At 39.4% G+C, this 25,778-nt stretch overlaps 1 protein-coding gene across 6 annotated transcripts in view; it reads left to right on the forward strand.

Annotated features, from left to right (window-relative positions):
- mast2 (microtubule associated serine/threonine kinase 2) overlaps nucleotides 1-25,778 on the forward strand; it is a 323,001-nt gene that overhangs the window by 259,723 nt on the left and 37,500 nt on the right. For all 6 annotated transcript variants that reach the window (XM_055641697.1, XM_055641698.1, XM_055641700.1 and 3 more), the window contains 8 exons: nucleotides 1,984-2,085; nucleotides 7,588-7,720; nucleotides 8,912-8,970; nucleotides 11,427-11,512; nucleotides 12,605-12,813; nucleotides 16,070-16,208; nucleotides 19,736-19,868; nucleotides 23,350-23,515. In XM_055641697.1, the coding sequence (XP_055497672.1) occupies nucleotides 1,984-2,085; nucleotides 7,588-7,720; nucleotides 8,912-8,970; nucleotides 11,427-11,512; nucleotides 12,605-12,813; nucleotides 16,070-16,208; nucleotides 19,736-19,868; nucleotides 23,350-23,515 (1,027 nt within the window). The remainder of the gene's footprint in view (nucleotides 1-1,983; nucleotides 2,086-7,587; nucleotides 7,721-8,911; nucleotides 8,971-11,426; nucleotides 11,513-12,604; nucleotides 12,814-16,069; nucleotides 16,209-19,735; nucleotides 19,869-23,349; nucleotides 23,516-25,778) is intronic.

Genomic DNA, 25,778 nt, shown 5'->3' on the forward strand with positions numbered 1-25,778 from the left:
TCCCAAGTATTTCATAAATAAAAATTTGGCAATATCATAAAGGTAGTTCTCAATGGGCTGGAGGTTTGGGTGAGGTTACACAATAAAGAAAATATGAGGTCATGGAGAGATTTGAAAACAGGGAAGAAAGTTTTTAAATCTATCCATTGTCTTGCCCAGGAAACATTTGAGACCAGTGTGCCTAAGATTGTGTAAGAAAGAACTGCAGATGCTGGTTTAAATCGAAGGTCGACACAAAATGCTGGAGTAACTCAGCGGGTGAGGCAGCATCTTTGGAGAAAAGGAATGGGCGACATTTTGGGTTGAGAAGAGTCAAGAAGGAAGAAGGGTCTCGACCAGAAACGTCGCCCATTCATTTTCTTCAGAGATGCTGCCTCACCCGCTGAGTTACTCCAGTATTTTGTGTGCCTAAGATTGTGATGGGTGAATGGAATTTTGTCCATGTGAATTGGTAAAGGAACATTAAAACTTGTCAGTTCTGAGGATTTCAACAGCAGATTGCTCAGGTAGGAATGTGTGCATTATGCGAGTGAAGGTATATGGGCTGTGTGACATTTACATCATAAAGGAACAAAACACAGCTCAGAGTTCAGTCACACAGTGATAACTAAATAGTATGCCTTGGGAGAGGAATAGAGCTTGAGGTGTGGAGACGAAAATAAATAGTTTTATTTTCTCAATATTTAAAGTAAGATTTTGAGAATTTTGCATTGTGTCCTTGGACAGTGTTGATGAAGTGCAGCATATGTGAAGAGGATCTAGAATCAATCTTTGGAAGGACAAAAGTTCTCTACCTAGTATTAAATGATGGTGACAATTGAATCAGGCTGGAAAATAAAGTAAAAATATTGGAGAATGATAGCGTATATTTAACGAAATTATAGGCAGCACATACAACATTCTTTAAACTTTTTCTGTCAATACTATTACATTCTCAATATTATTACATGTGGATGATACCGTGCGACTCACTTGTTGAAAACATAATTTATATCTTAAGTGATGCCACTTAAGGGAGATCGTTGTATGTCTTCTGAGTTCTGACAGTACACTTATACAATAAACAATATGATGCTGATGAAGCTTTGCAGAAGTTCAGAAATAAGATTTTGGGAGGAGTGAAGCGATAGTTATTGTATTGACTTTTAAATTATTTTACACTTAATTTTGAGTAGCTTTCTGCACCAATTATTTTCTTTGTCACTGTTTAATCTTGTTACCATGATCTATTGTTTCTTGTAAGTGCAAAATATTAATTTGTAAGTCCTAAAATATGTAGGCATTAAAAACCAATTACAGTAATCTGAGGAACTATTTCATTAGAAAAGCATAACATTTTAAAGAAAATTGTAATTATATTTTTCAGAGAAAAATGCTTTGTTTTTTTCCTCTTTTTTAATTTCATTACACCTGCCAGTTGGAGTCTCTTAAGGAGACAGTGTGATGTGACCTGAAAGGGTGGGGGAATAGTGGGTCATTTTAATTTCATGCGCCGACGATTTACTAATGGTGATGGATGATTTTTCAGACACAGTATAACTTAACCTGCTTGGATAAATTGTTCTGTTGGTGATTATGTCATTGGGATTCATGGTGTAGAGGAATGACATAGGCATTCCTCAGTTAAGCATGACATCAGCTTCAGATGATTGTGTGCTGTTGCTGGCAAGGCACAAACTGCACATAAATGAGGTTCTAGTATGTGGTGCAGCATGTTTCAAAAGAGGTTTAAACACCAACAAAGCAAGATGCCCAGATTATCCTTTGAGCACAGCAGTATTTTGATGCGAATTTTGGAACCACAGAAATGCGCAAGATTTTTGGCAGGCATACTATTACAAGTTGAGCCCCTTCTTTCACTAATGCTTTTGATGTGGAGGGAATTGTGTAATAATTGTGTACAATGTAGAATTTCTATTCCTGAAATAAAATGTGATGTTGCAAAACCCTGGTTTAAATATGAATCTGATTTTTATTTTATAGGCTCATGAACGGTCGGAGAGTTCAGAGGTGATGTTTGTGACCCAGCTGGTGAAGAGGTTGATGATTATTATTGCCCGGCCAGCCCGACTGCTTGAGTGTCTGGTGAGAGAAGCCTTTCATGTACTCATTACCTGTATGTCCATCAATACAATATGCCCATAATTAAGAAAACAAGGTTAATAAAAATTCAAGGCCAAGCAGATCATTATTGTTACATTTATACGTGCAGTGTGAAAGAGTACAGGCAGAAAATGCCAGCTTAAGGAAATGTGCGGATGAGTGAGGTTTTAACTGTAAATTGCAATGAAATAACAGTGCACTTTTAAATGTCAAGGTTCTATGGCAGTCCCATACTTCCGACCTGTCTAGCTTCCCAGTGAATTTGGTGTAGCTCTTAAATCAAGGCCACATTTGTTATAAATGAAGGTGTCACAAGACACCACAGAAATGTATGCTACATTGATTCACCTCCACCCCAATGAAGCAATTCTTATTGTGTCACAAAATAGATTTGTAGAGATGGGTGAGCAGGTGAATACAAAACATGTGTACTACGTTCAGCTGACAGCGTTTGAACCTCTTCGTAGTATCTTACAAAGAAGAGGGCAAGAACGCAGACAAATATTAAAAGAGACACAATAAGACACACAAATGTTCTGCCTAGCTGGGCTTCACCAGATATGATACATCAACATTATGTTCAAGAATGGCACATCACTCTGAATGTTTGGATTGAATGGCTATTTGTTATTTCAAAGGATTTCAAGTACTATAGTCATTTTACTGATGTTCTATGAATTAGGTTGCCCTAGTCGCTGTTTATTATATTTTGTTCGCAGTAACAACAGGAGTGTGATCAACTGTCCATTTTAAATTTGTTGATTAATGACATGGATGTTGATATTTATTAAAAGTCATATTTCAGGCTTATTCCAAAGGGTTAATTAAGAGGGAACTGCAGATGCTGGAAAAGTGATGCCTCCACCACTTCCACTGGAAGCTCATTCCACACTGCTACCACTCTCTGAGTAAAGAGGTTCCCCCTCATTTTACCCCTAAACTTCTGTCCCTTAATTCTGAAGTCATGTCCTCTTGTTTGACGTATTGGAATATAATGGAAAAAGAAGGTCCCAGTGAAACTAATGGGACTTGAGGCTGACAAGTTCATAAACCAGGTGGCTGCCCTTGTAGGGTCTTGTAGAATACCGAGATAAGCTTTTAAAAACCTTGTTTTCTTCAACATGAGCAAATGATTTTTAAAAATATTGTTTTGAGAAAAACGTTTTTTTCTCAAAAGTACTTATTTATTATTTTTCCATGAATATACTTCTCAATCTTTTCATAGAAATAGCAAGCTGATTTGTATTGTTATCCTTTTTGTATTAAGGTTGTTTATTAGAATTGTGCTTTTTAAAATCGCGTGATTTATATCTCATCTTGTTTGTTTGTATGCATGTGTGTGCGTGAGATCCGGAAACCCCACCAAAACGGTACACGATAGCACTACAATGTTCGGCCCACCTTACCATTGTCCTGTGATGTAAATTAAACAAGTTTAGTTCAGATTGATGGTATATTTTACGAGTTATTCAAATTTTAAACTTTACAAAAATCAGTTTTACAAGAATCACTTTTCCACTTGCCCTGCCCGTCAGCAGCGTTCGATGTCACAATGACGTCACGATGGGATCCCAAATTTCATCAAAATAAATTTGGCATGTTTTTTTTGTGTGTATTTGCCTGGCCTCACAAGGGGGACACGACGGCTCCACGGGAACTTTTATTTCTTCTTGGCTTGCAAGTGTTTGCCCAATTGGCTTGGCTTTTAAAGGGCTTTCAGAAAATGTGTTTTGTTGGCTTGCAAATGTTTGCCCAATTGGCTTGGCTTTTAAAGGGCTTTCAGAAAATGAGTGACTGCACTGCCAGCCCATCAGCCATGAGCAAGTGAACTGCCAGCCCACCAGCTGTAAGTGACTGAAGTGCCAGCCCAATAATCCATTCAGTCCATCCTCTCCACCTTCTCTCTCACATAGTCTGCCACCTGTTTTGGGCAGAATTTCCGGCAATTTCTCAGTTGCCATCCTGCCAGGTCCGAGTGACTGTACTGCCAGGCCTCAGTGACTGAGCTGCCAGCCCAAGAATCCATTTGGCCCACAATATCCATATTAGCCCTTTTGGAAACCAGTCCCTTCGACCCACAACACCCATACTAGCGCAACAGAAAGCCCCCCCCACTGGCGAGTAATATTGGAATTGGTGGAGAGGTGGAATATTGCGTTGGGGACCAGCCCTCCCGTGTGCTGCTGCGTTGGGTGACGGGTTGCACTTAGTCTAGTATGAATATATCACTATACACACACACACACACAATTTCCCTCCTGGGATTAATAAAGTTCTATCGTAAAGTATTGTGTGTGTAGGAAGGAACTGCAGATGCTGGTTTAAACTGAAAATAGACACAAAAAGCTTGAATAACTCAACAGGTCAGACAGAATCACTGGACAAAAGGAAAATATTACATTTTGGGTTGGGTCTGAAAAAGGTTCCTGCACACCTTTGGAATGTGGAAGGAAACAAGAGCACCCGGAGAAAACCCATGCAATCAAAGGGAAAAGGAGCAAATTCCATACAGACAGCACCCATATTCAGGATCAATTCCGGGTCTCTGGCAATTTTAGGCAGCAACTTTATGGCCAATGTACTGTCCCATAGTCTTGAACAGAATTAAAACATACAGTAGCTGTAAAGGGGGACATAGCATCACTGAGAGATTTAAGACTTAAAATTGATAGTTTCTGTTTTTTTAGTAGCCAAAGTTATCAACATATAATTTTTTGTGTGTTGGAAAATAAAATATAGTGGCACGGCTGGTGGACTTGCTGCCTCACACGCCAGGGATCTGTGTTCGATCCTGTCCTCGGGCATTGTCTGTGTTGAATTTGCACATTCTCCCTGCAAGCATGTAGGTTTCCTCCCACATCCCAAAGATGCATTGGCTTTGTAGGTAAACTAGTCTCTGTAAAATTGCCTCATATGTGTAGGGAGTGGGTGAGGAAAGTGGGATAACAGAACGTGTGTGAATGGGTAGACAAAAATGCTGGAGAAACTTAGCGGGTAAGGTAGCATCTATGGAGCGAAGGAAATAGGCGACGTTTTGGGTCGAGATCCTCCTTCAAACTGATGTGAGGTTGGATGGGGTGGGAAGAAGAAAGGAAGAGGCGGAGACTGTGGGCTGAGGGAGAGCTGGGAAGTGGAGGAGAAAGCAGGGACTACCTGAAATTGTAGGTCAATTTGCATACCACTGGGGTGTAAACTGCCCAAGCAAAATATGAGGTGCTGCTCCTCCAATTTACGGTGTGCCTCACTCTGGTCATGGAGGAGGCCCAGGACAGAAAGTCGGTTTCGGAATGGGAGGGAAATTTGAAGTGCTGAGCCACCGGGAGATCAAGTTGGTTATTGCGAACTGAGCGGAGGTATTGGGCAAAGCGATCGTCAAGCCTATGCTTGGTCTCGCCGATGTAGAGCAGCTGACACCTAGAGCAGCGGATGCAATAGATGAGGTTGGAAGAGGTGCACGTGAACCTCTGCCACACCTGGAAAGATGGCTTGGGTTCTTGAATTGAGTCAAGGGGGGAGGTAAAGCGACAAGTGTAGCATTTCCTGCGGTTGCAAGGGAAAGTGCCAGGAAAGGGGTGGTTTGGGTGGGAAGGGACTAAATAACCAGGGAGTTACAAAAGGAGCGTTCTCTGCGGAAAGCCGACAGGGGAGGAGATGGGAAGATGTGGCCAGTGGTGGGATCCCGTTGGTAGACAAAGCTGGAGAAAAAAATAGCGGGTGAGGCAGCATCTATGAAGCGAAGGAATAGGCGACGTTTCGGGTCGAGACCCTTCTTCAGACTGATGTCGGGGAGGGGGGGGGGAGGGAAAAAGAAAGGAAGAGGCAGAGACAGTAGGCTGTGGGAGAGCTGGGAATGGGAGGGGAAGGAGGGAGTAAGCAAGGACTACCTGATATTAGAGAAGCCAATGTTCATACCGCTGGGGTGTAAACTACCCAAGCAAAATATGAGGTGCTGTTCCTCCAATTTGCAGTGGGCCTCATTCTGACCATGGAGGAGACCCAGGACAGAAAGGTCGGATGGGGAATGGGAGGGAGAGTTGAAGTGCTGAGCCACCGGGAAATCAGGTTGGTTATTGCGAACTGAGTGTAGGTGCTGTGCGAACCGATCGCCAAGCCTGCGCTTGGTTTCACTGAGGTTGATCACACGCTGAATAATCCAACCAGAATTTTGTTTGGAAGTGGAAAGAAATAATAGAAATTACATTCATTGCAATGTGTAAAAGGAGATGAGATACTGTATTGTAATTTTGCTGCATGTCATTGTGGTATATATCATGTCTTGATTGGTGAATATGTTTAGTTTGTGACTTTATTTGAAGCAGAAATAATACGTGAATTCTTCATTGACCATAATTCTGACTGGTAACTACGCACTTCGTCCGAGCACATTATCGCACGTGTCATGCAAGCCGTCTTAAATTACCACCTAAATTGTCATTTGGCAACCTAAAAAGCTGCCTAGGTTGCCCGGCTGGCAACAGGGAAAAAAAGTTAAGAGAGAGCCGTGTATATACATTCATATATGTGTACAAATATATACATGTGTGTGTGTGTAGTATCAATTGCATTCCTCTTAATCATAATACACCATTCACTCCTCATAGGACATGTAACTTTGCCTTGTTATTTGGTTGGTAGCAGATGAATGGAGATCAACAAACTATGATGAGAAATCTTGCAGATTCAGGCAAGAATTTAAGAATTGTAGATCACAGTGATGATAAATAGAAAGGTTATTTATTTCTGCAAAGATTATTAGCTCCTTGGGCGATTTGAACTCCTTATTAACACAAAATGGTGTGACATTGTTAGCACGCATAAATTCTCCAATCTCTCTTCACAGCTGTACTGCTGCATCCTAGCCAAGATTCCGGTGAATCTCATGTGCTCCCTCTTCAATGCTAACATATTCTTCCCCTAGCATCGTGCCCAGAACTGCACCTAGTACTCCAGCTGAGGTCTGACCAAAATTTTATACTGTCGTAACATAACTATTTCTCCTTTCCCTGTCAACTTAAAGATTCCCCAACTCCGCGAGCAAACCTCCCATTAAAGATGTTTGCACCACCCTGGTAGAGATGCAACATGTATATTTTTTGGACAAAGATCAATTTAAACTGTTTTTACTAGGCATGTTTTATTTCCTGAGCACTCAATATTTTAAGTAGTTAAAGTTTACATGATCAAGAGGACATTAAACAGTTGTACTGCAAAGGAAAAGTGGTGAATAAGTACAAGCTATTTGCTTCAGTCATACTTTAATCCAAATTCTTTTCAGTTTATGACTTGTTCACATGATATTAAATGGGTTTTTTTCCCAATCCACCATGCACTGTATCAAAGAGATGATGTAACAAATGTTATTTCAGTGTTCAGAAAAGTTTGTGAAGAAGCAAAAAACTGAGACGAAGAAGCAGAGGGTACTAACATAACACTGTACTTTCCAGTTTAATACCAACTAAAACATGCAATTTTTTTATTTTTTAGGAGTTTGATCCTGAAGAATTTTATCATTTATTGGAAGCAGCTGAAGGCCATGCCAAAGAAGGACAAGGAATCAAATGTGATATTCCACGCTATATCATCAGTCAACTGGGGCTCACCAGGGATCCGTTGGAGGGTAAGTGAATTTTAATGAAAAGGGTAGTTGTACTTGTCCAATGCTAGTGAATTCTTATATTACTGATGCAATTAATGAATTTGGACCTCCAAGTTTAAATAGTTTTATGGCTGGAAATGCTAAATAGCAATGATTGAATTAAAAGTACAGGAACATCGGGATAGATGAGGTTTGATTGATTAAAATAAACAACCTGGAAACGGGCCCTTCGGCCTACCAGGTCCATGCCGATCACCGATCACTCATTCACAGTATTTCTAAGTTATCCCATTTTCACATCCACTCCCTGCACGCTAGGGGTAATTTACAAAGACCAATTAACCAAAAAAAATGCTTCTTTTTGGGCGTTGGAGAAAACCTACGTGGTCTCGGGGAGAATGTGCAAACTCCACATGGACAGCACCCGAGGTCAGGATCGGACTCAGTTCTTTGGCAATGTGCGTTAGCATCTCTACCAACTGTGCCACTGTGACTAATGGTTGTTTCATTCCTTCAGTTTCTTCAGCTATTCAATGAAAACATGGATGGTCTGACTTAATTCCATAAATTCACTATACTATTTTCATATCTGATAATATGTCCATCTCAGATTTTCAATTAAAAATTGCCGTTAGCATCATTTGACTTTTGCTGACGAGAATTCCAAATTTCTACTGTCTTGATGAAAGGCTTGGCTCTGATTATAAAGCCTTAGCCTCCTTGTTGTGGATTTCTCCAACCAGCAAGAGAAACTGTATCTCTGTCTTCATGATTCCTGATTAATCTACTAATGATGGCAATTCATAGTTCTGTACCATATTCCCAAGATTTCATGAATGAGGTTGGAGCTTCATTTATATGTGGTATTGTCCAGTAAAGTACATGGAACAGCAGAGGAACAGTCCCTTTGGCCCACTATGTCTGTGCAAGCGTGATGCCAAATTATAATCCATATTCTTCCATAAAGTAGGAACCAGATGTGATAATGTGAATAATGGTGTAAAACTTGGGAGATTCTTTCAGAAAATATATATTGTTCATTTATGCGGCAGGTTGCCAACCACAAATCAGGGTTCGTTCCATAATCAATTCTAATGAATTCATTATTATACATTTGCCTATGACATCTTGAGGTTTGATATGTGCCAGTTGTACTCTTTGCCTTTCTTTTCCTGAAACAATTGCCATTTTGAGTGTTTTTATTTTGACCAGAAATGGCCCAGTTAACCAGCTTTGACAGTGGCAGTACAGAAAATGAAGATTCTTTGGATGTGAGTATTGTTGGTCAACAGTAAAACGTTCAAATAAAAGGTAGCAACAGTTTCATCAATTTAAATGGGCATGGCTAATAGCATGTTGAGTAAACCTTTATGACAGTATGTCCATAACTGTAAACGAGTGTTGAGGAACATAGATGTTTAAAGGATATATTTTTCTCTTTATATATAACAACAACTTCTCTTTAAATTGCACATATCATAGTAAACTATCTTAGTAGACCATCCACAACCAAGGATCTGTGGCAAAAGAGTAGAACACAATGTGAGAAGATCAAGAGTGTAAAATTGAATGAGACCATAGCGCTTGGAAATTGTGGGCCATGTTATGTTATAGATATGGGAAGCAGTGAGGGGTTGAATGAAAGCAATGATATGAATTATATTATTGAGGACATCCATGTGCAGCTCAAGGACAATGAATGTACAAAACTTAGGCCGGTTATGATTTGGGCTGCTTTAAATGAGCAAATTTAAACAGTGTATTATTGGCTATCCAGGATTGTACTGGAATAGTTAAGACTTAGGTCTCAAATAATTGTTTCAGTAGCAGATTAATTTCAATGGGTGGAGGGGTTAATTAGCCAAACTTACTGAGGTGAAAATTATTATAGCACTAATATGTAGTTGGATGCTTATCTTCAAGTTAGCCATGTTACCAAGGAGAGAAACAGCATCAATGACAAGAGAGCTGAGATTCCTGTTGATGGTGACTGATTTTTGCAGTATTTAGTCTTCGCTAATTTCTGCTTCTCTAACACTGGGTATCAGACTAGCAATCTGGCATTTTAGATGCAGAAGAGGAGCTGAGAGGTGTTAGTGAGGTAGAAGTGGTTATTATCTACATATCACTGCATTGTTCATTTGGTCCAGCATTAGGCCGAGGAAGAGATACCCAGTGCATGATGTGGTGACAGCAGTCTTTTCCAGCTGGAGTGACATTGCTATGGTTGAGGTAATTGTGTTTAAGGCTGCAGACAACATAAAAAGGATAGTAAGGTACAGTTTTCCACCTTGCATTTATCTAGGAACTAATTGATGACATGAGTAAAATAACATTTCTGCAATGTGGAAACTATGATGGATACTAGAGAAGTTCAAACATGGAAAATTGTATATAGGAGGACAGTTGTGGATATGGCAGATGGATGAGAAAACAAGATTGGAAATGGGTGTATCTTTTGCAAGGAGCAATAGGGATCAAAAGGTTTTTTGTACATTTAAAGGGAAAGAACACTAAAGGGGCTGTCCCACTGTACGAGCTAATTCAAGAGTTCTCCCAAGTTTCCCCTGATTTGAACTCGGAGAATTATGGTAATAGCCGCTAGTAGGTACTCGGGGCTCTCGTGGACATTTTTCAACATGTTGAAAAAGCTTCACGAGTCTTCACGAGCTTACCGCTTTTCTCGAGTACCTGCCGTTAGCGTTACGAGCTGCTAAGAGACGTCCCGAGCTCAGATGTACCCGCTGCGTACATTCTACGTGCTTACCACGAGTTTGATTTTTTTTTTAACTCGGGAGAGCTCTTGAATTACCTCATACAGTGGGACAGGCCCTTAATGATGGAGAGAACCATTAATGTTATCAACAAAAAAAAATGGTTCAAGAAGAGTGTGAGTGCCCGAATGAAGGGAATTGAGGGAATTGAGGGAGAAGATAATAGGTTTCGTAGACATGATGATCTTGAGAATAAATTGATGAGAGATGGCATGGAACAATGCATATTGAGGGCTAAAATGAATGAGACCCTTTGATATAATTTCACCACGTGGTAATGGAATGTTGGAGAATCTCCGTGACAAATGAATGGATAATTTTCATGTAAGTAAAAAAAAAGATTATTTGTGCCTTTTGCACTTTTGGTAGTAAGAATATTGAAGGCAGGGAAGTGGGGTTTAAGAGGATGCTTTGCAAGAAGTAAGTAAGGAAGCCTGAATGATTCTGGAATAGCAAGCAGACACAAAAGGGTGGGGCTGGGCCTCATTATGTTTTGTGATCCAGCCAGATCAGAGGTTAAATGGCTTAGCCAGTGTTAGCATCTACATTAAAATACATGTTTCAGGGCATTCGCTATTTTTTAGCTACATTCGATTGTGGTGCAGATTGTATTCATGTGATCCAATTTGTGACATCAGCAATAGTGTTTTCAGCTGAGAAGAATTATCCATACTGAAAGAGAAGTGATGATATTTTCAGAATCGTTAAAACTCTGGATAATGAATATATCACATATGTCCTTTATCTCTCCAAAAACTCTTCAGTTTTTTTGAAGTTGTTACTTTGTCTTTGTCTCAATAGCCTCAAACTTTATTTGTAGGATAAAAAGGGTATTTTGTGTTTCAAAAAAAAATCTACACATTTACTTTTAAGAATGCAATAATGTACACAATGCACAAATTTACCTGTTGGCACAATATCAGACTTATTTGTTCAATTTTCATTACTTTCAGGGTCGTGGTGCTACATTTAACACAAAGAAAACCCCGTGCGAGGAAGACTTTGAAAACCTAAAACTGATTAGCAATGGAGCTTATGGGTAAAGTTTTTTATTGTTTAACAGAGAACCTTGTGATCACACTCCTCCTTTTCATTGTTTCTTAAATAAGGCTCTTTTCCTTGGTTGGTGAGTACATGACATTGTTAGTGGGCTACAACTTGGACAGTAAGGCAGTGAAAGCAATGCAGCTAAAGTGAAACAATCAATGAAGATTCTCCTTTTCCCAGGTGACAAAAACTTCAAAAATATGAATGTAAGTAACAACAAACAAAGAGGGCTGTAAACAGCAGTCAAGACTGAGCTATCCTCTATTTGCAGCCTGGAATTCCCTTGGGAACTCGGGGGCCAGAAGTTGGAACAGTAAATTTGTCCATTGTTATTATTCTCCAAATATGGAAATTAAAATTCAATTTGGGTTCGAAAGAAAACGTGGTCCATATTTCAATGAGGATATATTAAATGAAACATCTCAAAGATTTCAGTTGCACCAGAAAAATGATTCTTTCCCACAAAACCTAAAATCTTGGTGTCTTTTGAAGATGGTGTCCATCGGGTATAGCTGGTGGAAGCTAATATAAATGACTTAAAACTTGTTAAGGCCACTGTTATTAGGGTAAGTGTAATTGGAGGTGGAATTGATAAACATATGATTAAAGATTAAGGATATGTTGCCCTATTAAACACATAACGGCATCAAAATTCAGCAAAATGTTAGACATTATATTTGATTTGTGCTTAGATGCATGTGTTTTGGGATGCACTTACGTGGGATGTTCCAGGCCAGTTGTTATTGTTTCAGCCAAAGAACCAGAACTGGTAAATAAATGCATGCCTTCATCATTTCTAACATGCTGCTTACTCAAGACTACTTGTGCAGATAATCAATCACCATTGTGTGGTCAATAGTTAACCCTGTATAAATATATATAATGTATTTGAGTTAGCATTTTTCCACTCATACAATGAAAGTGTTATTCATTGAGTTACCTGATTAATCTGCCATTTGCCAAGCTAACCTGCTAAGAAAGTTGCAATTTTGCTAATACTCCTTTGCTGACTGCTGTTGTTTCTGATAATATAATTTTGCTGTTATCACAGTGGTAATTGGTACAATGTGTGCATATCTTACAGAGCAGTCCACCTTGTGAAACATAAGGATACACGGCAGAGGTTTGCTATGAAGAAAATTAACAAGCAGAATCTTATTCTAAGGAACCAAATCCAGCAAGCATTTGTTGAAAGAGATATCTTGACCTTTGCTGAGAATCCTTTTGTTGTGAGCATGTTCTGCTCTTTTGAGACCAAACGGCATCTGTGTATGGTGATCGAATACGTAGAAGGTAAGTTATTAATTGATGTGAGGTTAAGTGAATTTAAAAAAAAACTAATTCTGTTGTCATAACACTATACTGTTGCGTCACTTTCGTTCCCTCTTTAACTGCAGTAGTCTTTTAGAGTCATAGAGCACACCTTGCCGGGCTGTAAAGATCTCATTTTACCCTGAGGATAGTTCCTAAATCCCCGAAGTTCACATTGTTGCAATGGAGAAGACAACAGCTTAGATTGTGAATCACTGAAGTTATTTTGCAATTTCACTTCAATCCACACAGTAATGGAAATCTTGAATTGCATGTCAGATTTACGTTAATAACAAGCATTTTCCATTTCACTGCCATTAAAATTTGATAATTCTGACATTGGTGCCATGAATCTCATTTAACATCTAACTGGGATGGTTAGAGATAAATTATGGTTTGATGAAGTAACCATATCTTCATTGCTGCTTTGATGTTCATTGACATCCTGTTGATCTAATTTGTGGAGTTATATACACTTATTCAGTGTTCCGACTCAAATATTGTTAATGAGTCTCCCAAGCAACATGATCTTAATTATTTATAAATCATTGGACAGGTTAAGCATTTTAAGTAAACAAGTATTTGGCTGGATGAAGTGATCCATTGTTCTCTGATACAAGTATTTGGCAGGTTGAAGTGATCCATTGTTCTCCCTATACTGCTCATGAAATTGGACCATGTTATTTCTCATTGGACACGCTCTGTAAATTCATTACTCTTACTTAACAACTCATCTTGAGTCACGCAGTACCTATTGTAGGACTTTGCTTGTGTCCAAGTTGTTTACGGTCTAATGACTGATCACATTGATGTATTCACAAGCAAGTTTCTATGAAACCTTGTAATTACTTGCAAAATATATCCATGACAAATGGAAATTACTGCAAGTGCAGAAAAACAAGAATTTTTGGCTTTCAACTGTTTCCACAAGTTTAAAACTGAACAAAGATTGGCTTGTTTGATTTAAGAAAGATTGGTATGCAAACATATAATTGACCTTTTCAAATGAAGGACTTGCACTATTATTCTGGGACATTGGCTATGTGCTATGTAATTTGGATTTTTTTGAAGATCTGTCCAAATCACTTTGGATTGCTCTTTTCTTTAGATCCATATCTTTAATAATGTAATCTGAAGTGAAACCCATGGAATCTCAAATTATATTGCTTTTGAGGCTACCGAGTACTAAAGTTTAAAGGTATATTTGGTTATTGTCAAACTTCATTGTTGATCGGCGTGGTGAAATGCTGGCTAATCTCTTGCAGGAGTTGACTGGGTTCACTTCAGATGCTTGAAAGTTATTAAATAATAATTTTGGAGTTGTCATCCTACAAGAAGATGATTCTCCTCATCTCCGTTACAAAGAGCAGCCACTTATTCTGCAACTATCCTATCTAGTTCTAGATATTCTCGCTCAAGAAACTTCCTCTCAATATTTCCTAAGTCAATATCACTCAGAAACTTGCTAGTTTCAATTAGATCAACTCTTTTTTTCTAAACTTAAGTATTTATATGGAGCCAGCATGCTCATACTTTGCAATAAAGGCCAAAGTTAAGATTTCCTTCCTGTTTATCTGTTGTACCTGCGTTCATGTACCCTGACCTCCAGATTTTTTGTATCACATCATTTTGTAGTTTCACTGCATTTGTACAGTAAACTCTCGTTATTATGGACCTCTTTATAATGGATTTCAGTTACAGTGGAATGTCTCTTTAAGAACACAGACTGCTAGGAGGGCATTAAAATTCACAAGCATTTGCTTTGATCGACACTCTATTCAACGAAATGTTACAAACAGCCTTTAGTATTCTTAGCTTGTAACAAAAAAGGGAAACGGAGTTAAAGGTTAATGTCCTTCCACCCTGAACTCCGGGCAAGCAGTTGGTCCTGGGAATCTCACTTAGAGCGGGACTGGGTTTCCTCACCTCATCACACCACCACTCCAAAGCCCCAGACCTCCCATTTTGCTCTCAATCTCTGAATGCTGTTACCAGCAGCAAGGGCAGTGGTTATTGCCGTCATCTAGTTGCACTGGACAAGGTGGTGCCGGGCGGCCTTCTTAGCCGCTGTGTTCCATGTGGTGGAGGAGGTCCTATCACAGATTGTGAATCTGTGGAATTCTCTCCCTCAGAAGGCAGTGGAGGCCAATTCTCTATGCTTTCAAGAGAGAGCTAGATGAAGCTCATAAAGATAGCGGAGTCAAGGGATATGGGGAGAAGGCAGGAATGGGGTACTGATTGTGGATGATCAGCCGTGATCACAGTGAATGGCGGTGCTGGCTCGAAGGGCCAAATTGCCTACTCCTGCACCTATTGTCTATTGTCCACTGGGCTCTCAGTGATGGGCATCAGGATCCTGACCTGATGCTCGGGCAGTGATATCAAGGGAGGGAAATCCCTTACTTGGCTATGACGGACCATTGGCAATAATGGACACCATCCCCGCCACTCCCGCCTATGGTCCACTGTAACAAGGGTTTACTGTATAATAATCTGCTTTTTCCTTCCAAAGTGGATAATCTCTCAGTTTCCAACTTTATGCTACATCTGCCAATTTTTCATCCATACACATAACCTATCTATATATTTTCTATTTGTGTCCTCCACACAATTTATATCATCTCCACACGACTGAATTGCACTCATCAGATTCATCTAGTTATTAATATGAATTGTATGTATTAATACCTCTGTTTCTGCACCAATTACTCAATGCCAATATGAAAACCAACTTTTATCCTGGCTTTGTGTTTTTTGTTAGTTAGCTACTACTCTATCCATCTCAATATATAACCCTCACTCTCATATGCTTATATCATGTACAGTAACCTCTCTTGTGGCACTTTATTGAATGTCTGCTGGAAATTGAAACACACCATATCTACTGGTCCTGCTTTACGCATCTACATCTTTGTATCAAACGTTGTAGCAGGTTTAGCAAATATAATTTCTGTTTCACCAAACAACATTGATTGTGCTTGATCCTGCAAATACAGCTTTAATAATGGACTCCAGTATTTTCACAATGTAAGACAATCAGCCAATGAATTTGCCTTCTACTTTTGGTCTTTAAGTTCCTCCCCATGGCCTTTTGATTAATTATTATGTGGATATTTTTAGTTTCTTCTACTATGAAGTCTGATCCAAAAGTAATTATTCAGAATTCCAGCCATTCAGAACTGTTAAATAACAAAGCATCTCCATAACCATGTCCATTGTATTTAAATTTGTATCATAGGTGGGGATTGTGCCACTTTACTGAAGAATATTGGTGCTTTGCCGGTTGAAATGGCCCGGATGTATTTTGCAGAAACCGTCTTGGCTTTGGAATATCTGCACAATTATGGCATTGTTCACCGAGACCTCAAACCAGACAAGTATAAATTCTTGAACTTAATAATTTCTACCTACCTAGAGACCTATACCTGAGGAACTTGTATTTCTTGCATGTTAGGTATCTTCTTGATTTGTAGATTTAGATATCGTGACTAACAAACTGTTAAACCAGATGACATTAAAATAATTGTACATATGGATGTTTGTATGATGTCATTCTAGTTGTTAAGGTATGCTTCCTCCCGTTAGAGATTTAGAGGACAGGAGACCAACCTATTATATATATATGCTGGTCTTATTCAAACCTATTCCATTATCTTCGTTTCAAGCTGATGAAACAAAATTTGCCATATAATGAATTCTGCTTGATGAATATCATTCTAAATAAAGGAAAAAGACTGGTGATCTTGAGTTAGTGCAAACAGCCACAGTTAAGTGCAAACACTCACTTCTGACTTGGGAGTTTCCAATCCAGATTTGACAGTTCAGAAAAGTCCTGGGGAAGTATTACAATATTAGAAGATATGTATTTTTTAATGAGATATTGAATAAGCATTATTCTTCCCCTCAAGTGGCATTATTTAAGTGTGAGCAGGAGAATACTCCTAATGTACTGGCAGATATTTTCTTCAATTGACATGCATAAAGCAAGTTATCACATTGCTTTTTTGTGCACCGATTGTTATACTACAGTAGTGACTACATTCAAAAAGTTATTTATTGGGCGTAGAACCCATGAAGAAGGCTATAAATTTGTTGACCTTTCTGAGAATAATGCAGTACTATAAGCATTAATCTGAAATATCGTTGCTACATTCTCAAAATTGTCAATCGCTGGGAGAATTAATTTTGCTTTGTAAAGCAAAACAAAATGGAGGTATACATTTGTTGCTGAGATTAATTTTTACTCATGTAATAGTATATTTTAATTTCCGTAAAATATCAAACAGTTTTTCAAAAAAAAATTGCTTTGTTCTAAGCTAAAGATATTGACTTGATTTTTACCAGTTCATTTGCAAATTTATATAATCCATAAATGTCAGAATCAAAGCACTTTAATATGCTTTCACCAGTATTTGACGGTTTCACAGAGAGATCAAAAGCACCAGCCTAGAATAAAGGTTTAAGATTTTTCACAAATCCCTCATTCCACAGGTCCACACAAAGTGGTGGCCTCGATTTTTCTCTGCTTTTTAAGTTTTCTCATCTCTTTTTTTCTGTTCTTACTTTCTTTCTATCTGCATCTTAAGTTCTTCCAGTTTATTTGACTTTAAAGTGCTGATATCCACATAACTGCTTGCTATGTTCCCAACCCCTTTGTTTAATTACTAATGCAATCTTCTCCCCACTATTGAAGTCCTGCTCATAGATTCTCTTCGCTCCTCTTCCTATCCCATCCAATCTCCAAAGTTCCAGATGAGCTGTATTTTTGTCTGTACCCCTTTAAAAATTGTTATTCCTGCTTTGTACCGTACCGTCTTCAGTTCAATATAAGCATATCGTAATAAACATTGTCTTTCAATGAATTATGAAATTTCAAAAAAATGGATTTCAGCATAATCATGTATTTTAGTGATAAATCCCAATGCTTGATTGGCTTTGTTGACAACAGCTTCAGTTCTCATGAATAGCTGCTTAATCCTTCCCAACACCTCAAGTGTTTATCTCTAGGCAACTAGGTGTAATGTTTGAAGATACCTATACCAAATGCATGATCATAGAATACCATAGCACAGGAACAGATCTTTTGACCCACAATGTCCGTGGCGAAAATGATGCAAAGATAAACTAATCTCCTGTGCATTCTCTGTATATCCATGAGCCTATCTAAAAGCGTGTTAAATGCCACTAACGTATCTGCCGCTACCAAACCCTGGCAATGTGTTCCAGGCACCCACCACTGTGGGTAAAACAAACTCCTCTCACCTTAAAGATATACATTCTAGTCATTGACATTTCCACCCTGATGAAAAAGCTTCTGACTGTCTACCCCATTTATGCCAGTCATTGTGTAATGTTATATACTTCTCTCAAGTGCCCCTTCAACGTCTGAAGTTCTTGGGGAAACAATCCAAGTTTGTCCAACCTCGCCTGGCTAATACTCTCTAATCCAGGCAGCATTTTAATAAACCTTCTGTGCCCTTCCTAAAGCCTCCATATCCTCTTCATAATGAGCTGACCAGAACTGCACTCAGAACTCCACAAACAATCTAACCAAAGTCCTATAAAGCATGACTTCCTGACTCTTATATTTGAAGTCCGATCTGACGAAGGCAAGCATACCATATGACCTCTTTATTATTCTATCTACTTGTGCTTCCGCTTTCAGGAATGGACATTGACACCAAGATCTCTCTGCACATCAATGCTGTTAAGGGTCTCACCATTAACTGTATACTTTCAACCCTTGTATTCAACCTCCCAAAGTGCAACATCTCACACTTGCTTGGATTGAATTCCACCTGCCATTTTGCCACCCAATGTATTGTATTATCTACATTTGTAATAATGTATTATGTACATTTAGGTTAATGTAGCCTTTAAACAATTCCCAAATGTCAGATGTGCTAATAAGAACTGCTCCCAATTTACTCAACCTAGCACCTGCATAATAATGTTGCAATCTGCCTTCCCCCATGATTCAGACTTATTCATAACTATCCTAAAACTTCGGGAGTTGTAATCACTGCTTCCAGAATGTTCCCCCACTGAAACACCAATCACCTGACCAGGCATGTTTCCCAATTCAAGGTCCTGTAAATGATCCTTCCTTAAGTTGGACTATCCACATACTGTTCAAGGACACCCTCTTGGACACATCACACAAATTCTCCTTTGGTACGTCCGATATGTTATCTGCCATTCTTTAACTCAGCAACTTAAAATATCCTTTTTTTTTGAATATCTGTGAAATTTGTTCATTTCCATCTAAGGGTTTTATTTTTGTCTGCACCACACAACAGTATATAATGGAAATAACCTTACAGTGACAATTCATTTTAAAGTGGGCGAATTGATTATACGTTACTCTCACATTTGTCTTTACTTGAGTTATTAATTGACCTCATATTTAACAGACACTCAAAAGCACTTTATGAAGAAGTGGATACTGAATTTTTATTGAACTGATGTTATCCAAATTACTGTTGAAATAGTTTATGTTCATGAACAGTATTCAAATAAATAAAATGTTTAACATTCATGAATTAAAAAATTTCCACTTGGAAAGCAGATCACTGATATCCAAATTATTATTTCAATTACATTACAAGGCATCATAAATATTTTGAACAAGGATCTCAAAGCAATTCCAGAACCTTCACATTAGATTGGTGTATTGAATTCACTTCTATATATCTGAGTATTATTAATCTAAAAACTTCCAAAAGTTAACACAATGGAATTTTTTAAACATTGGCAATTTGACATCATTACATTAACAATAGGTATGCTCAATTTATTTATGGAAACATTTTGTAGAGTTTGATTTTGAAATGTTTTGGCAGTCATGTATTCACAAAACCTGACCTGTGGTCTCCATTATTGACAGTGTTCTTTTCATTTACAGTCTTCTCATCACTTCAATGGGTCACATCAAGCTGACTGATTTTGGCCTTTCAAAGATTGGTCTGATGAGTCTCACCACCAATTTATATGAAGGGCACATTGAAAAAGATGCAAGAGAATTTCTTGACAAGCAGGTAAAAACATCTGTTTAATCTTGGAAACACTTTTAAGTGCCATAATTGCTGGTTTTTTTCATGGATTGTTTGTTGCCAAGCGAGCAGTGGGGGCCAGTGATGATGGTGGAGGCATATATGATAGTGGTGTGTAAGAGGCTTTATGATAAGCACATTGTAAGTGCATGGTATAGAGAGATATGGATTATGTACAGGCAGATGAGACCAGTTAATTTAACATCATGTTCGGCATAAACATTGTGAGCCGAAGGGCCTGTTCTATACTGTACTTTAAAGTTCTATGTTAAGTACAGTTGCAATTGTTTCTCATAATTGAACCAAAATAACCACAATATACTCCTACATCTTTTAAGGTATTTCAGAAATTAATACATAGTTGAGAATCTTTTTAAATGTAGTAATTTATGAGATATGAATGTCTTGCTTTCGAGAGGTTCTGTTGAGCTACCACCTTGAACAGCTGCAGTTCTTCTGGTAAAGATTCTCCCATAATGCTGTTGATCAGGGAGTTCAAGAATCTAGAGTCAAGAGTGTTTTATTGTCATATGTCCCAAGCAGAACAATTCAATTCTTACTTGCGGTAGCTCAACAGAATGTACTTTGTAAACAATATAATAAACGAGAAGAAAAAGGTCAGTGATGATGAAATAATGCAATATATTTACAAGTCAATGTAGTTTGTGACTTAGAGGGAGATTTATAGATTGTTAACTCCATGTGCTTGCTGGTGTTGTTGATAGTTGAGATTGTAGGCTTGTGAGGCTCTCAAAATAGGGTTGTTGAAAATCTGCATGCATTTTACAAATGATTTATATTAGAACAATAGAATACTGCTGATAAAGGGATAATGGTCATTTCATTTTTCTTTCTTACATTATTTTTGAAAGTAGGTCCACATTTTGCTCCTTTGTTGCAGGATAGAAATAATCATTGGTCATTTGATAATTTGAACAACCTACAGAATAAAGTAACTGTTAAATACTGACACAAGGATACAGTTACCCCTGTAATGTGTTCCCTGTTTTATTTTTGTCACACTGAAGAGCATGGCTTTCGGCATACAAAACTATTATGGCAATATGGCATTCTCTCTTCCAATGAGTGTCTCAAATCAAAGTGAGGGTGAATGGCCCTCAGTTTCATTTAAACTACTAAGTGAAATAAACTTGCGAAACCAGCTCAATTTCTTGTTCATGACACAAAGCTGTCCAATAATTTGGCACATATTCCCTGCTAGATTTACTGTAGAAAAACAATAAGTATTCACAAGTGTCAGCCATGTTAATCTATAAGTAATTAGCGTAGAAATGGCCTTATTTGCTAAAAAAAAAGCTAATCGTTCTGTGTCAGATTTTTAATGTTAAATACATCAGTTATTATTTTTGGCAAAGGTGGACACAAAATGCTGGAGTAACTTAGTGGGACAAGCAGCATCTTTGGAGAGAAGGAATGGTTGACATTTCGGGTATTTTTGGCGACATTGGTTCAGATTCTGTCAGCACAAGGTCACCACCTTCAAAATTTGAAGAAGGGCTAGACCCGAAACGTCACCAATTCCTTCTCTCCAGAGATGCTGCCTGTCCTGCTGAGTTACTCCAGCATTTTGTGTCACCACCTTCAACCTCCATTCCCCAAGTCTTACCTCTCGCAAGCTCATGCAATGCTGGTCGTGTTTCAGAATGCAACCTATTCTGCCTTTTGAACATTATGTAGTGATGATTGGAAAATTAATCTCCTTAATTTCAATTATTCTTGTGTGTAATCAAGTCACATCGCAGACCAAGGTATTAATTCACTTCTTTATTGTTCTGAATACCTCAATTTTGGCAGCTAGTTTTGAAAGATATCCAAACCATCCAGATGAATTTGCTGGGAGAAGGATGTTCAGGTCTGCCAAAGTCAGGTCTTTGCACCACTGAGACCTTTCACTGCCCAGCACCTCATTGCTCAACACCAGGACCATCCCTCGAAGCAAGATTATTATTCCAGATTCAAAACTAGCTACCAAGATTGTCAGTTTTCAAATATTTATGAATATCTCTGATTCATAAAAAGGATTTTTAAACAATTGCAAACATGTATATGAACATGTACATGAATTATAAACAAAATGATAAAAACTCATCTGAAAACCTGATTTAAATAATTACAACATTAAATAAACCACTGATTTACAAAAATGCTTGCCATGTTTTTCCCTTTTTTTACTCCATCACCATACAGTTCCCATTGAAATCAATAGACTTGTGAATCGTGCACGAGATATAATCTGTGGCAGCTTGAGAATGCTGGATCCTAGTTTAAATGCTGGAGAAACTCAAGGTCCTGTTCTGCCACTGCACTCCATGTGGATTCCAGTGGTGCAGAGCAGCAGGAAAGTGAGTCTTTATTGTGCAGACTTTAAAACTGGACTTGCTCCTGACTTCAATGTAAGAACATTTCAGTTTAGTTTAGTTTGGCAATACAGCATGGAAACGGGCCATTCAGCCCGCAGAGTCTGCACCATCCAGCAATACCCGCACATTAACTCTATCCTACACACAACAGGGACAAATTACATTTATACCAAGCCAATTAACTTACAAACCCGTACGCTTTGGACTGTGGGAGGAAACCCAAGAACTCTAAGAAAACTCACCCAGTCATGGGGAGAAGATACAAACTCCGTACAGACAACACCCATAGTTGGGATTGAAACCGGGTTTCTGGCGCTGTAAGACACCGTGCCACCCTTAATGTCCTGGGAAAACAACTTATTTTGTTTTTAATTCATGGTTAAATGTAGTGTCACAAATTTCTATTTAAAAGTACTTAAAAAAAAACTAATGTAAACAACAAATTATACTGTGTATTCAGAACAATAGCTATAAGTGAATTCTTACATTGGTGTGTGGTATGGTTTAATTATACACAAGAATAATTGAATTTCAGGAGATGAAATTTCCCATAATGTTCAAAATGCAGAATATGTTGAATTCTAAGACGCGACCAGCACTGAACCTGCTTGTGAGAGTAACAGGAGGAGCAAAACATTTAAAGAATACATTTTGATTTTAAAGACGAGTTGAAAGTTCTGCATTTATTGGATATTGGTAATGAATGGTTAATTGACTATTTCAGTTTGATACTTTCTAGGTGTGTTCTGTGCTGGTTAATCGGGTTTCAAATCAGTTTCAGTTAATCCAGTCTTTATGGAAAATTGTCACAGATTCATAATCCTGTCTGCAAGGTGACTTTTAGCAGATACTCTGTGATTAAGTCCTTGCAGTCTAATTATCAATCAACTCAGGTCAAATATTTTTAAATTACACACGATCGACAATAATGGATTGAAAGCCACAGCAACATGAAAACTAATTTAATTCACTTTATTGACATTTACTAAGCTGATTTTAAAAACTGCTGAAGTATAAATATGGTGAAGGCTTAAAATAGTGGTGAAATGTATTTCTTGACAAGTGACCTTTCTCTATTGGCGAAGGTTTGTGGAACCCCAGAATACATCGCTCCTGAAGTGATACTGCGGCAAGGTTATGGGAAACCAGTGGATTGGTGGGCTATGGGTATAATCCTGTTTGAATTTCTGGTGGGATGCGTTCCATTTTTTGGAGACACTCCAGAAGAACTATTTGGACATGTCATTAGTGGTAAGTTGTGTTTTTCAAATTTATTTTTACTCTTATCAACGATGTGTGGAGAACATGCAAGAGAAACACCAAATAAATCATACAATATTGAACTGCTTTCTGCAACCGGGATATTAATATTAGAGCAGACATCGGCATCTGTTTCCATAGTACATTAGGGTTTATGTTTATTATTGTCTAAAACATTGTTTTGCATACTATCGATTCAATACTATACAATCAAATCAGATAATACTATACATAAATACAATGAAGCTAAACTCAATTATAATAGGTAGAGCAAAGGGGAAGATACAAAGTACAGAATATAGTTCTCAGCATTGTAGCACCTCAGTTCCACGGCAAATGTCCAATATCCGCAAAGAGGGAGCGGAGAATTGGTCTGTATCCCAGCAGAAGGAACGACATTTCAGTAGCCTGATAAGAGAGGGGAAGAAGCTGTTCCTGAGTCTGATGGTGCATGGTTTCAAGGCACTGTATCTTCTGCCCGACATGAGCAAGGAGAAGATGGAATAACTGGGATGGGACATGTCTTTGATTATTTTGGCTGTTTTTCCGAGGCAGCATGAATATAGATGGAATCAATGGTGGGGAGTTTGGTCTGTGTGATGAATTGGGTTGCAGCCACAACACTGCATTATTTTCCACTACATTATTATTCAAGGGAGATCCCAGTCCTAAAATAAGAGAAGATAATTTAATCTGAGAAGGGTCTTGACCCAAAACATCACCCATTCCTTCTCTCCAGACATGCTGCTTGTTTCGCTGAGTTACTCCAGCGTTTTGTGTCTATCTTCGATTTCAAGGTCAGTTTATTGTCTCATGTACCAATGAAGGTACAGTGAAATTCGAATTACCATACAGCCATACTAAAAACTTGCAACAAGACACACAACTACATAAAAGTTAAGATAAACATCCAACAAAGCAGATTCCCCACGTTCCTCACTGTGATTGAAGGCAATAAAGTCAAATCTTTGTCCTCTTTTATTCTCCCACTGTCGGGGCAGTCGAACCATCCGAAGTCGGGGCGATTTAAACCAGCATCAGCAGCTCTTTCCTTCTAAAATAGAAGCAGGAAGTCAAATAATCAGCAGGTCAGGCAGCACCAGTAGAGAAAGAAACAACCCTTAATCATAACTAGAAAATGTAATACAGGTGCACAACCTTTTATCCGGTGTTCCAGAAACCGAAAAGCTCCGAAAACCGGCCATTTTTTCCAGATGTCGTCTGCGCACCAAAGCTCGCGTTTGGCGCCAAACTCGACCCAAAACGACCCACGGTCAACCCAGGTCTGTACTACTGTAGCGGCTGCCTCCTCCCTGGAGACCGGGAGACGCTTAAACATCTGTAAATCATTGCTTAAATGTTAGTCAGTTAGTTTGGAGGGCTTTTATGTGAAGGGGGGTGAAGGGGTAAACTTTAATTCTTAATCCCCTACCTGGTCGGAGAGGCGGGGAGCGGTCAATGCATTACCGGGTCGCCGTGCAGTAAGCTCCGCAGCGCTGTGGCCGTTGGGGCTGCGGGCGGTGCGGTTGTAGCTCCGACCCCGGCAACTCTACCCCTGGCTGCGAGGCGCTCCAAATCCAGCGCGGCCCGCGGCCGGACGCCCCAGCTCCGCAAATGTCGGGAGTCGGCAGCGTCGCAGCGCTGGGAAACCAGCGGGGAGCGGGCAATGCCTTACCGGGTCGCCGTGCGGCAAGCTCCGGAGCGCTGTGGCCGCCGACACACAACATCGCGGAGCGTCGCTGGATTTGGAGCCGCGCAGCCAGGGGTAGAGTTGCCGGGGTTGGAGCTCCAACCGGCACCGCCCGCGGCCGGACGGAGCCCCCAACTCCGCGGCTCCAAATCCAGCGACGCTCCGCGATGTTGTGTGTCGGCGGCCACAGCGTTCCGGAGCTTGCCGCACGGCGACCCGGTAAGGCATTGCCCGCTCCCCGCTGGTATCCCAGCGCTGCGACGCGGCCGACTCCCGACATTCCCGGAGCTGGGACGTCCGACCGCGGGCGGCGCTGGATTTGGAGCGCCTCGCAGCCAGGGGTAGAGTTGCCGGAGTCGGAGCTACAACCGGCGCCGCCCGCGGCCGGACGGAGCCCCCAGCTCCGCGAGGTTGGGAGTCGCCGACCAGGTAGGGGACTAAGAATTAAAGTTTCCCCCTTCACCCCGACTCCACCACCACCACATAAAATCCCTCCAAACTAACTGACTAACATTTATGCAATGAGTCTCCCGGTCACCCGGGAGGAGGCAGCAGCTCCAGACT

Source organism: Leucoraja erinacea, chromosome 10, assembly GCF_028641065.1.
Source record: "Leucoraja erinacea ecotype New England chromosome 10, Leri_hhj_1, whole genome shotgun sequence".
Classification (NCBI taxonomy): Eukaryota; Metazoa; Chordata; class Chondrichthyes; order Rajiformes; family Rajidae; genus Leucoraja; species Leucoraja erinaceus.